The sequence below is a fragment of the Buteo buteo genome, chromosome Z (genome assembly GCF_964188355.1).
Source record: "Buteo buteo chromosome Z, bButBut1.hap1.1, whole genome shotgun sequence".
NCBI lineage: Eukaryota > Metazoa > Chordata > Aves > Accipitriformes > Accipitridae > Buteo > Buteo buteo.
In genome coordinates, this window is record NC_134204.1 from 46,301,416 (window position 1) to 46,315,090 (window position 13,675).

General features: G+C 41.8%; 1 protein-coding gene across 5 annotated transcripts in view; it reads left to right on the plus strand.

Annotated features, from left to right (window-relative positions):
- Positions 1–13,675, plus strand: part of DAPK1 (death associated protein kinase 1) — a 94,734-nt gene that overhangs the window by 62,541 nt on the left and 18,518 nt on the right. For all 5 annotated transcript variants that reach the window (XM_075021420.1, XM_075021419.1, XM_075021417.1 and 2 more), the window contains 6 exons: positions 917–1,015; positions 1,819–1,917; positions 3,086–3,184; positions 7,717–7,914; positions 8,951–9,148; positions 12,525–12,623. In XM_075021420.1, the coding sequence (XP_074877521.1) occupies positions 917–1,015; positions 1,819–1,917; positions 3,086–3,184; positions 7,717–7,914; positions 8,951–9,148; positions 12,525–12,623 (792 nt within the window). The remainder of the gene's footprint in view (positions 1–916; positions 1,016–1,818; positions 1,918–3,085; positions 3,185–7,716; positions 7,915–8,950; positions 9,149–12,524; positions 12,624–13,675) is intronic.

The following is a 13,675-nucleotide window of genomic DNA, read 5'->3' on the forward strand; positions in this document are numbered from 1 at the left end:
TTTAATCAAATCTATTGTCAAGAGCTGTGGTTTATGAGATATCAGCCTTTGCTTTTGTTTGCAGTTGTTGTTTCTTGTGGCAGATGAGGATGGCAGAATATGTAGGAATAACCAGGCTGCCAAAACTGACTTTGCAAAGCACTGTTAGAAATAAAAGTCTTATACTGCAGAGACTGGTTATGTGAACATAATGTTGGATGCTGTCATTCATTTTCAGAAATGAAATTACTTGCCAACTACAGTATTTCAGTGTGCCGCTGCTGTACTAACGGGAGTATTGGAACTGAGACAAAGAGACCAGAGTTCTGTTGCTGGCTCTGCTGTTTAGCCTTGGATCTCTGCTCTAATTTTCACTTTTTTGAATGCTTATACTGACCTTCATTCTAAAGTACTTTGAGAAATATGCATGAAGAGCACTATGAAGTAAAGCATCAGTTACTTTACTGTGATGGGGCCTTGAACATTTCAAGAAGTCACTGTATTTTTTGTTTTAATGGTGCAGTCCCATTTAACTTTCCCATACATTGCTGGTGGCTTATGTCTTTGAGGTGGTGTGGCAAACACCTTAGGTAATCTAGTTTAAAATGTAGATATTAAAGAATTTGCAAAGGGGAACATCCTTGCCAGACTGGGCTAATGAGAGCTTAACACTAATATTCCTAATTTGAAAAGCATGCCTTTAATATGTGGTGTATCATTTAGTAAATGTGAATTCATCCAAAAAAAAAATAGAAGATTGCTGTGCCATAAATTTCTTTGGACAAAGGGACAAATTATTTTCTATACAGTATTCCCTGAAGACTTAATTTGAAACTGGAAATCCAGAGATACCGTTCAATGCCTGCCTTCTATTCCACTCTCTTTTCTTAATCCTTCAAAAATTAAATATATCGTTCTTGCTGTATTTTGTTGTTAGCATGGAACACCTCCACTACTGATTGCTGCTGGCTGTGGAAACATTCAGATGCTGCAGTTGCTTTTAAAGCGTGGATCCCGTATTGATGTTCAAGATAAGGTCAGGGTTCTGCTTTGTCATCGTTCTGTTTAAGTTTTTCAGTCCAGTTGGCAGAGGACAAGCAGTTCAGACCAAGTTGTATTGGAAAGGAGAAAATCTGGGCTGTAGAGTCTGTTTCTGTCTTCCACAGCAAAAAGATAAAAGCAAATCTTTAATAATGTCATTTGTTACTAGTGCATATCCTCTGATATGGATCACTTTATTAGCTGAAATAATTTGAATTATACTAGTCTTAAAATGTAGTTCATGCTTACAAAATTGCCTCAATTAGTTCAAATTAGTGATTGCCCTAAAACACAGTGGTGAACTTTATTTAATATGGCATGATAAATGAACATTTTAGCAATGGGGAATATCGCAGCTAAAACTTGTATGCGATGGAGGGTATGCTTTCAACAAGGTTTTTTCAAAATGTGTTGTAACAATCTGGGGTTCATTTAAAGCAAACTTGAAGCACTGTCTGCTTCTTTAACTAACGGATGGTGAAGTAAGCAGCAGAAAGGTTTTTATCTCATGACTGTTCTTTCCAAAAAACTCCCTTAGAAGGGGGAAGAGGATTATCCTTACAAACAGTGAGTGATCCTGTTAATCATCCTTGCATAGAGGGGTTTTTGTTGTCATTGGTGTGTGGGGTTGTTGAACCAATTCTAAGTTGTTTTATTTTAAAGTAAATGTGTTCATATAAGCTTGAATAGCTGTTCAATGTATATGTGTACAGCTAAGTGCATGTATACCTCAGGTGAAAATCTAGAATTAGGTTTTTAAATTGATCAATAACATCTGTAATCAAATATTTTTGACAGGCTGGATCTAATGCAATCTATTGGGCTTCTCGACATGGTCATGTAGAAACACTGAAATTTCTCAATGATAATAAATGTCCTTTGGATGTTAAAGATAAGGTAAGAAAAAAATTCTTCTCCTTTTTCATGCAGACAACCTTTTTTGTAACTTTATCCTAGCAGAGAGAGAGGTCTTTCAATTGGAAAGATTTTCAGCTGTGCCATAATTCCAAGAATGTGACTGGCTTTTTTAGTGTGGTTTTATAAGCTGACATATAGGGCTGTGATAACACAGTGTTAAAGTAGCTGGATGTACTGATTATTTTCCTGACAAATGTTAACGAAGCGTGCATATTAAATGTGGTGAGTACATGGTGGGTAGGTGGGGAAGTACAAACCTAAATTAATTTTTGCTTGAAGACTAGATTTCTCATTGGAACTCGGGGTAAAATCGTGATTCTGTTTTTCATTCCTCTTGATTTAAAATCACTTTTGTCTGACAAGTAAATTTGACTGTTACTAAGTTGAGCATAATGAAGTCTAACAGTTTATAGCTGATGAGCACTTACCTTGTCTCCAGCAGTTTTACTTCAGCACATTTGCCCTAGAAAGTAGTTGCTGTTAAAATCTTACATGGTAGTGATGTTTTCATACTAGCCAAAGCTCCAGTACAGAGGCAATTATACTTGTGAAACACAGTTTGCTTTGTTGAGGGAACTAGTGCAAGACAAGGCACATTAGCAAAATTAGTGTTCAACTCCTGATGGGGCTACTAGGAAAGAGGTTACTGTCTTAGTAAGAATACCATTTCTTTTCCATATGACTTCAACAAAAGGTTGCAAATAATTACATGTAATGACCAAAATACACCAGGATATACCAAGGTGTTAGGCCAGTTCCTTACATTTGTGTATACAGGGTGAAGGGGAAGCGTATGGAAATAGTATGATTAGAAATAGGATGTCTGTTTCAACACCAGTTGCACACGCAGCTGCCGCCTCATATTGCTCAGAAAACCTATTGTGGCTGTGACCTGGAACAAATTAAGTAGGAAAATAAGTTCTGAAAAAGGAAGGCCTTTGAAGAAATAACCTGTCGGGTGGTGCTGTATCTGTCACGTACAACTGCAGTTTGTAAGCAGGAGATCTCTTCTGACGACAGCTGTGCCACTGGGTTACAGGGAGGGAGGAGTACCCCATACAGCATACAGGCATTCAGGCTGTATGTGGAGGTGAATACCTAGGAGTGACATATGAAATTACACTGGCATGTTCTTCTGTAATTGCAGTCTGGGGAGACCGCTCTCCATGTTGCAGCTCGGTACGGGCATGTGGATGTGGTTCAGTTTCTCTGTCGCATTGGATCCAATCCAAACTTTCAAGACAAGGTGAGTCATGGACACTGTCTGTTTTTCTTCAACAAATAAGGCTTTAGTACAAGTGGTCAAAACTCTTAGTCTTGCCTTGCAGCCTCTGGCGTGTTAGAATTTGAAAAAAATAACAAAATTATGGAGGTTTCAATACCTCTTAATGAAGACTGCAAAAAACAGCGTGCATGAACCAACTACTGTTAAAAAACACAGGTTTTCTTGAAAATGAAAGCTTAAAGCTGGAGAAACTGAACATCACAAAGGTATGGGTGGTAGTGTGCGCTTGGGTGGTAGTTTTTGCCTTGACTTCAGCTTGGTTTTCAGCCATCATGGGACTTCTCTGAAGTGTCAAGCACTCATTTTTGAAAATGAGAGAAGGGCTCAGGAGGGCTTCATTGGAGCTCTGAACTCTTGTGAGAAAACAGGAAAGGAAAGGCTTAATAGAAAAAAAACATCCATTTGACCCAAATTTAACTGGGGGGGGGGGGGGGGGGGGAGTTCCATAAGCCTCCCCAGGTGCTGCATCCTCTAGGACTACCTTTGTATTGTTTAAGCAGCAGCAGGCCAAGGAACCACAGGACATGCTGTTCGACTGTTTCTTCAGATTTTTACAGAAACCTTGAATACAGCCCAAGCCCTATACCATTATCAGCATTGATTGTCTCCTCACTGATACTTGCCCGGTACAGAAAGGATATCCTGTTTCTTAGAATCTGATAGAATGACTTTTTTGGTGGGTTTTAATCCTCCCTGCTTTTCAGTGGGCTACTTTCAATAGCGTGTTTTTGTAAAACATTTGAGTTTCTTAATGATGTTCCACATAACTGTTACGAAGTATGAAGAGACTGAAGGTGAATATTTTGAAGCTTCCTGGGTTCAAGCAAAAAGCAAATTAGAACTTCAGTCACAACTGAACTCAAAATGCCTACAGTTTCAAATGCTTGTTGTGATGTGCGTTTAAAGGACGCAGGTTTCTAAGGACCCAAGTCACAGCTTACACTCCTAAGTCATTAGGATGTGCCTTTTGAACATAGTAAGCAGAGTGCTCTGCCTCAAACTGCAAGTCTAGGGGAACCATCCCACTCCTACCAGTTTGATGCCAGTGTCAGCAATAGATACCCGGAACCTGGAGAGGGATCACAGGTCAGCAGGAGAGCACCTGGAGAGCAGCACAAAGGAATTCCAGCCACTCCAGCCAGTAAGTCAGCTTCAGCAGGGGCCCAACTTAAATGTCTCTATGCAAACGCACACAGCATGGCGAATAAACAAGAGGAGTTAAAGGCGTGCATACATATGCAGGGCTATGATCTTATCAGCATCATGGAGAAGTGGTGGGATGGCTGCTATGACTGGAGTGTTGGAATGGAAGGATACAGACTTTTTAGGAAAGACAGGCAGGGGAGATGAGGAGTGGGTGTTGCTCTTTGTCAATGACCAGCTGGAGTGCATGGAGCTCTGCCTGGGGACGGACAAGGAGGCAACTGAGAGCTTACGGGTCAGGCCTAAAGGGAGGGCAGGGTCAGGTGACATTATAGTGGGGGTCTGCTACAGGCCACCTCACCAGGAAGACTAAGCAGATGAGGCCCTCTATAGACAGATAGGAGCAGCCTCACATTCACAAGTCCTGGTCCTCATGGGGAACTTCAACCACCCTGATGTCTGTTGGAGGGACAGCATAGCAGGGCTAAGGAATCCAGGAGATTCCTGGAATGTGTTGATGATAACTTCCTTCTCCAAGTGGTGGAGAAGCCAACAAGGAGAGGTGCTATGCTGGACCTTGTTCTCACTAAGAAGGGGCTGGTGGGGAATATGAAGCTCAAGGGCAGCCTTGGCTGCAGTAACCATGAAATGGTGGAGTTCAAGATTCTTAGGACAGCGAGGAGGGTGCACAGCAAACTCACTACCCTGGACTTCAGGAGAGCAGACTCCGGCTTCTTCAGAGATCTGCTTGGTAGAGTACTATGGGATACAGCCCTAGAGGGAAAAAAGGCCCAGGAAAGGGTTAATATTCAAGGATCACACCCTCCAAGTTCAGGAGCAATGCATCCCAACAAAGAGGAAGTCAGCCAAAAATGCCCAGAGGCTTGCATAGATGAACAAGGAGCTCCTGGACAAACTCAAACACAAAAAGGAAGCCTACAGATGGTGGAAGCAAGGAGAGGTAGCCTGGGAGGAATACAGAGAAATTGTCCAAGCAGCCAGGGATCGGGTTAGGAAAGCTAAAGCGCTGATAGAATTAAATCTGACCAGGGACATCAAGGGCAACAAGAAAAGTTTCTATAGGTACATCGGTGACAAAAGGAAGACCAGGGAAAATGTGGGCCCTCTCAGGAAGGAAATGGGAGACATGGTTACCTGGGACACGGAGAAGGCTGAGGTAGTCAATGACTTTTTTGCCTCGGTCTTGACCAGCAAGTGCTCCAGCTGCACCGCACAAGTCACAGAAGGCAAAGGCAGGGACTGGGAGAATGAAGAACTGCCCACTGTAGGAGAAGATGAGGTTTGAGACCATCTAAGGAACCTGAAGGTATGTAAGTCTATGGGACCTGACGAGATGCATCTGCGAGTCCTGAAGGAACTGCCAGATGAAGTGGCTAAGCCACTGTCCATCATATTTGAGAAGTTGTGGCAGTCTGGGGAAGTTCCCACTAACTGGAAAAGGGGAAACATAACCCCTGTTTTTAAAAAGGGAAAAAAGGAAGACCTGGGGAACTACAGGCCAGCCAGTCTCACCTCTGTGCCCAGCAAGATCATGGAGCAGATCTTCCTGGAAACAATGCTAAGGCACATGGAAACTAAAGAGGTGATTGGTGACAGCCAACATGGCTTCACTAAGGGTAAATTGTGCCTGGCAAATCTGGTGGCCTTCTACGACAAGGTTACAGTGTTGGTGGACAAGGGAAGAGCAACTGACATCATCTACTTGGACTTGGACAAAGCATTTGCCACTGTCCTGCACGACATCCTTGTCTCTAAATTGGCGAGACATGGATTTGACAGATGGACCACTCAGTGGATAAGGAATTGGCTGGATAGTCACGCTTGGAGAGTTGTGGTCAATGGCTCCATGTCCAAGTGGAGACCAGTGACAAGTGGCGTTCCTCAGGGGTCAGTATTGGGACCAGTGCTGCTTAGCATCTTTGTCAGTGACGTGGATGGTGGGATTGAGTGTACCCTCAGCAAGTTTGCCAATGACACCAAGTTGCATGGTGCGGACAACACCAAGCTGTGTGGTGCGGTTGACATGCTGGAGGGAAGGGAACCCATCCAGAGGGACCTTGACAGGCTTGAGCGATGGGCCCATGTCAACCTCATGAAGTTCAACAAGGCCAAGTGCAAGATCCTGCACATGGTTTGGGGCAATCCCAAGCACAAATACAGTCTGGGCGATGAGTGGTTTGAGAGCAGCCCTGCAAAGAAGGACTTGGGGGTATTAGTGGGTGAAAAACTGAATATGAGCCAGCAATGTACACTCGCAGCCCAGAAAGCCAGTTGCATCCTGGGCTGCATCAAAAGAAGCATGGCCAGCAGGTCGAGGAAGGTGATTCTCTCCATCTGCTCTGCTCTCATGAGACCCCACCTGGAGTACTATGTTCAGCTCGGGGGCCCCCCGTGTAAGAAGGACATGGGCCTGTTGGATTGGGTCCAGAGGAGGACCACAAAGATGATCAGGGGGCTGGAGCACCTTCCCTATGAGGACAGGCTGAGAGAGTTGGGGTTGTTCAGCCTGAAGAGAAGGCTCCGGGGAGACCTTATAGCAGCCTTCCAGTACTTAAAGGGGGCCCTACAGGAAAGATGGGGAGAGACTCTTTAACAGGGATTGTAGTGTTAGGACAAGGGGTAATGGTTTTAAACTGAAAGAGGGTAGGTTTAGATTAGCCGTAAGGAAGAAGTTCTTCACTATGAGGGTGGTGAGGCACTGGAACAGGTTGCCCAGAGAGGCTGTGGATGCCCCATCCCTGGAAGTGTTCAAGGCCAGGTTGGATGGGGCTTTGAGCACCCTGGTCTAGTGGAAGGTGTCCCTGCCCATGGCAGGGAGTTTGGAACTAGATGATCTTTAAGGTCCTTTCCAACCCAAACCTTTCTGTGGTTCTATGATTTTCATCTCCTTGGTGAGCCATCTGTTTTAAACACTGGATTAGTCCCTCAGCACACAGGATGTAGAAGTTGCTTACCAATGAGGATCAGTTTTCAAGTGAGAGAACCAAGATAGATAGCTGCAGAAGCATGGGAACATCTAAACTAAGATTGCTGACATGCAAGGTGTTGTCCGTAGATAGTTTTATGGTGAGAAATACATACTCTTAGAATCCGGGTAATGATGACAGTCTAGTGTGTTACCATAATCACTTTGTATGTCAGCAGGAGTTATTCTTCCTTTGAGAACGTCAGCATTAGAAATTACAACATCTTTTTACAGGGCTTACTTAGTAGACTGTCTTTTTTCTTTCATGTCACCTTCCTGTCTTTCTAAATTAAGCTGGGGTATTGTTCCTCCTGGCATTTGGTTCAGCTCTGTTGGTTTTGGTTTTTATTTCCCATGTTGACAGGAAGAAGAAACCCCACTGCATTGTGCTGCTTGGCATGGCTACTACTCTGTTGCCAAAGCACTCTGTGAAGCAGGTTGCAACGTGAACATTAAAAACAAAGAAGGGGAGACGCCACTCCTGACAGCATCTGCTAGGGGTTACCATGATATTGTGGAATGCCTGGCAGAACACAGGGCTGACCTTCGTGCAACAGACAAGGTTAGTTTGAGTTGCTTTTGGTCAGGAATTACGTCCAGAGATCACAGGTGTCAGAGCCATGTCTCTGAATTGCTTCATTTGAATGCTGCAAGCCAGCATTGTTTCAGTGATGTGGGTTTTCTGAGCAGTTCATGCAGAGACTATTGATGACAGCAATAGTCTTTAAAGTTGCCCACTGATTATTTTTCCACAATTGGGTTTTTGCTGATTCATTATCACCTTACCAATTACTACCTTATGAGTAACACTCTGTGAAAAATGGCAGGAACATTGGGTTCTGTAATTGGCAACAAACTATTAACTCAAGAGAAAAAAGATGGGTTTACTGTTGGCCTTTGATTCCTATGGGTTGGCTAAATCACACCTATTTCCAATAAGCTAAATTGTGACTATTTAAAAATATAACTGTATTGATTCAGAATTGGGTTTTGTCTTTCACGGTGTAATCCCAACAAACAAATCTGACATTTCATTGCTTGTAGTTTTGTTATGCTTGTTCTTTTAGCTACTTTTATTGCTGATAGTTGCTAAATAGTTATTAAAGCCAGTTCAGAAAAATGCTTTTGCTTCTAAAAGAATTAAATTGTTTTTACCAGTCACGTTGTCTCTTGAGTTGTTTCGCAAGGCAAGAAAGCTCAGTCTCTGAAGTTACTGATCACTAAGCAGATTGAATGATATTTGCATCACTAACTTCTGTCAGTAAACACATGGGTGGTTTACAATATTCAGCTGGTTGTTACAGTTGATCACTCTTCTACCTCCTAGGGAAGTCATCAGTGGAGAATGTGTATTTGCATTTCATCCATTCCACTGCAAAGCTCAGTAGCTTAATAGAAATTTGCTTTCATCCCATAGCTGATTTGTTGAGACAGATACTGTGCATCTCCCTGCCTCCACCCTTAAAACAAAAATTAAAACCACTGTGATTCTTGAGGCAAGGAGGTGCACCCAGTTAAGTGAAATGATTGTGACTCTGCAAAATGCTTTGTTTTTTAGCATTATTAAATCTTGCTTACGAGCTGTCTTGTGATTTCAGGATGGTCATATAGCCCTACACCTTGCTGTCAGAAGATGTCAAATAGAAGTAGTTAAAAGTCTCATCAGTCAAGGATGTCCTGTAGATTTGCAAGACAGACATGGCAACACTCCCTTGCATGTGGCCTGCAAAGATGGGAATGTTCCTATTGTGATGGCACTCTGTGAAGCAAGTTGTAATTTGGATGTCACTAACAAGGTATGTGGAATACATAGATACTGAGCTACTTTGTTTAATAGCTCACCTATTGCATTAGATGACCCTTTCCAGTTCTTTGATATGAAAAATTTTTTTTTTTTATCTCTTAAAGTGGCCAAAAGCAAAACATTAAATGACACACCTTGCAAATTCACCTGTTTGTTTCAGTTGAATAGATGATTAAAGATCCATGAAGAGCCCAAGTGAATTATTCCAGTGTGTTTTGCCACTCAACTCTAATGTGGAAATACATGCCAACCTTCTTGACTAGCTGCATAGCTTTGTTTTGTGCAGATTACATCTAGGCACTGAAGAACAGATGAAATGCATTGCTGCTGGCCTTGATTTGGTGTGATTTAGTAACAATAATGTATATACAGAGTTGAAGACTGGTACATTTTTATGAAAAATCTGCCTCAAAATCTTCCAAATTAAATTAAAAGATCTGCACTGTCATCTAACAAGGGATTTAACTCAACTGCAGATTATATTCCTGGTTATAAAAATAAGTGTCATATTGGCTGGTTTATGTTCTTCTGCATTGAGTTGATTTATTAAAATAAATCCTAATAAAACATTTATCTCAGAATAGAATAGCTGTATTTTATCTATTAAACAAATTGTCACTGGCAGGGTACAGGAAATCTCAGAATTAAAATGTTAAATATAAAATTATTTTCAAGAGTTGAAGTCAGCAGTCTGTGTAAGGTACTTTCTTACTGCTCATTGTTTCACAAACACGTGACAATTGCAGAAACACTTGGTAAATGTTACAACCCTAAAAATATTTATTCCAGTGCATATCACTGGATGACTGCCAGCTAAAAATGTGAACTGTCCATAATTGTTGTAAGCACTTTCTAAAATGAACGTTTAATAGCCTGTCCCTAAACTTTGAGATACTAGTGCTTTGTTTGCTTCTTCTGTTGTGCTAGTGCTGTAGTGTATGGGATAACTGAATGTGATGCTTTACAGGCTTAACATTCTGGCTTTCCTCCTAGAGATCTTTAAAAGCAAGAAAGCTGTTTCAGGAAACTTTACTTTGGTTAGTTTGAATAGGTTACAGTCAGCCATTGGATTCTGCTGACAGGTTATGGGGCTTAGGGTTTGATATTTAGCTCTGAGTGAACCCCTATTTAAATGTTATATATGCTACAAAGTTTAAAAGTTACTCATAGGAATCTTTATGTTGCTATCTGCAATTTGTTTGATTCAGGTATTCTAGCTTCTTTTTTTTTCTGGAAAAGTACATATTCTGGCAATAACATTTTCTAGTTAACACTTCCATTTATTACCAAAGCACTGACCTTCTCTGTATTAGCCAGCTGAAGAAAGTTGTGGGGCTTTTGGCCTGAGGGTTGTCTAGTGCAATCACTTTTGGGTTTAATAATTAAAATCATGAGCTGCCAAGTGAAAAAACTTAAAATAATGACCTCCCCAGTCCTGCCTCTGAGCTTAAACCTGATTGACTAGGCAATTAAATCCAGATCCACATCTGAGAACACATTTTGGGGAAGGTGCGTTAATGCAGCGCAAGGCTGGATTAGCACCTCTTTGCCTAATGGAGAGTGCTGAGCTGGGATCAGTAGCCTGGCTGCAAGCATGCTGTGGAAAAAAAAGTCGGTCTTCAAGCGTTCAGTGGGGGTGGGATCATGGCTACAGAAGCCGTGGTTATAGTTTGTGTCCTGTTATTCTTTTAGAAGTCATGTACACTAGAGCGATTTTTAGAGCGCTCTTTATTTGAAAGGGTGAGTTTGGGTCTTCTCAAATAGAGAGGCTTTATTTCTACTGGTCCTCTTCAGCAGCGAGCCCTTTAATGGAAGTGCATTAACATGACAACCATTTATCCTTGGTCCTCACATGTGGCATTGTCCAACATGTACGTAATACCAGTTGAAGGCACAGTTTGTTTCTTCCACAGACTATGTGCAGTAGAACATCATACACATTTATTTAGAATCATAGATTCACAGAATCATTTAGATTGGAAAAGACCTTTTAAGATCATCAAGTCCCACCATAAACGTAACACTGCCAAGTCCACCACTAAACCATGTCCCTAAGTGCTACATCTACATGTCTTTTAAGTACCTCCAGGGATGGTGACTTAACCACTTTCCTGGGCAGCCTGTTCCAATGCTTGACAACCCTTTCAGTGAAGAAATTTTCCCTAATATCCAATCTAAACCTCCCCTGGCACAACTGGAGGCCACCTTCTCTCATCCTATCACTTGTTACTTGGGCAAAGAGACCAATACCCACCTCGCTACAACCCCCTTTCAGGTACTTGTAGAGAGTGAGAAGGTCTCCCCTCAGCCTCCTTTTCTCCAGACTACACAGCTGCTCCTCATAAGACTGGTTCTCTAGACCCCTCACCAGCTTTGTTGCCTTTCTCTGGACACGCTCCAGTTCCTCAATGTCTTGCAGTGAGGGGCCCAAAACTGAACACAGTATTTGAGCTTCGGCCTCACAAGTGCTGAGTACAGGGGGACAATCGCTTCCCTAGTCATGCTGGCCGCGCTATTTTTGATACAGGCCAGGATGCTATTTGAGTTGAGGTGTAGGGTTTTGAGGAGCTGGTCATCTTTTCAGTTTCTGGTTGTCAGGAAGTTAGCTGTGCTTTCAAATACTCTCTTGTGAAGTAATTTTGTGTGTTTGTTTCTGAATGTAGGCTTGAAACAGGGAGAACAGCATTGAAAGCATGAAAATATGTGAAGTAATAGTAAGAGGAGTTAGAAGCAGAGAGTATATGGTAGTGATATTTCTAACAGTACCTCTGAACATGAAAGACCAGAAGTGGATGTCATGAGGACCTGTTGTCAGTGGAGAGATTGATGGGGAAAAGCAAAAACTGGGGAAGCAATTCTTACAGCACTTTCCCTCTGTCACTTGAAAGCACAAATTCCTTCAGACTGACTTCTTGTGTTGATCCCTTCTATTGCTTTGGGTGGAAGAGGGAGACTGCAGATATGTAATCTCCAGTAATACTTGGATTGAAATAGAATCCAGAGCTTTGAAGGTTAAGGATTTAGTGTTGCTTAGCTGGTTCATATCTAATTAAGCAAAATGCAATTAAATTTACTGGAAATTAGAAAGACATTCTCAAATATAGCAAAAAAACTCTAAAGGATTCCTCCACAGTTGTGGGGGATTTAGCTATAGAATTATTTCCCATTTTTTAAGTATTCAGTCTAGCCTTTGTTTTTAATTGAGCTTTAAGCAGTTGTGCTTAAGCTGTAATCAAAATTATGTTTTCTTACAGTTTTTGCAAGAGCTTTGCTGTGTTTCAGTGTGTATAGTATGTTTGATTATTAGTCATAAAATTTGGAGTGAAGTTCTTTGACTAACATAATGACACTTTTTTCCCCCATGGTAGTATGGAAGAACACCTTTACATCTGGCAGCAAACAATGGCATTCTTGATGTTGTCCGGTTCCTGTGTCTTACTGGTGCCAATGTAGAAGCTTTAACCTCTGTAAGTATTGAGAGATACTATTACGCTTCTTGCTTCTTTCACGTATGAAAGAGAGGAGTGGAAAAAAGGACAATGGTCTAATATAATGACATACTGAAATTTTTTCCAAAAAAAAGTTAGGCTGTTGTATGTCCACCACTTGAAAAGCATTCTCTGTTGTTCACTTGTTCCCTTCTTACAACCGAACTTAAAACTGATTAAGGTACAGTACAGCTACCACTTCATCTACACGTAAGAATTTCTTCATGTAAGAATTACTTGTAGCATTGTGTTTTCTGTAAGTACAGTGGGCCACTGTCATTACAAGATATGTCATTTCACATCACATACCATTACTGTACAAATGTATTATATATATCTTAAATATTTTTCTTGCTTTCAGGGAATTAAAAGGTTTTATTTTCATGGTGCAAGATGTGTGGGTGCATGGATGAGTGAACTAGCATGCAAGTTTCCTTGTAAAATGAATCATTTATCTCATTTATGCTTTTCCACCTGTTACCTCAGTCAATAAATTAAGCTTCCAGATCTGAGTCTAAATTTTCAACAGAGATGTGAACTGAGCTGCTAGCATCTGTCAATGTAAACATTTCAAAATGCTTTTGGGGGATAAATTTGACCTAGAGTTCTTCCTGCTGTACTTGGTGCTTGTTGCCAATGCTGTGGGGTGTCCTTCACCTGCTCCACAGGCCTTTCTGGTTACTGTGTGGTCTGATGACCATGAACTTAAAAAATTATGCTTGTCAGGCAGTGCCCTTGCTAAGGCATTGCTCCGTAAGGGAAGGTGAGCTAGGAGCCAAGAGTAAACAGCAAAGCAGGCAGGGACAGTGTCCTCACCAACACAGGCCCAGTCCCACAGTACCCAAGCAAAGCAAGCAGAGCAGGTCCAGTGATGGCAACCAGCTTCAGCCAAAGGTCTGGGTCACCAGACAAGTCCCTAACAGTGAAGTAGGTCTGAGTTAAGTCAAGATCAGGAATTGGGCTTGGTGACCATGGTCAGCGAAGGGTCTAGTGATCACCAGGCAAGTCCATAGTGAAGAGGTAGGCTCAAG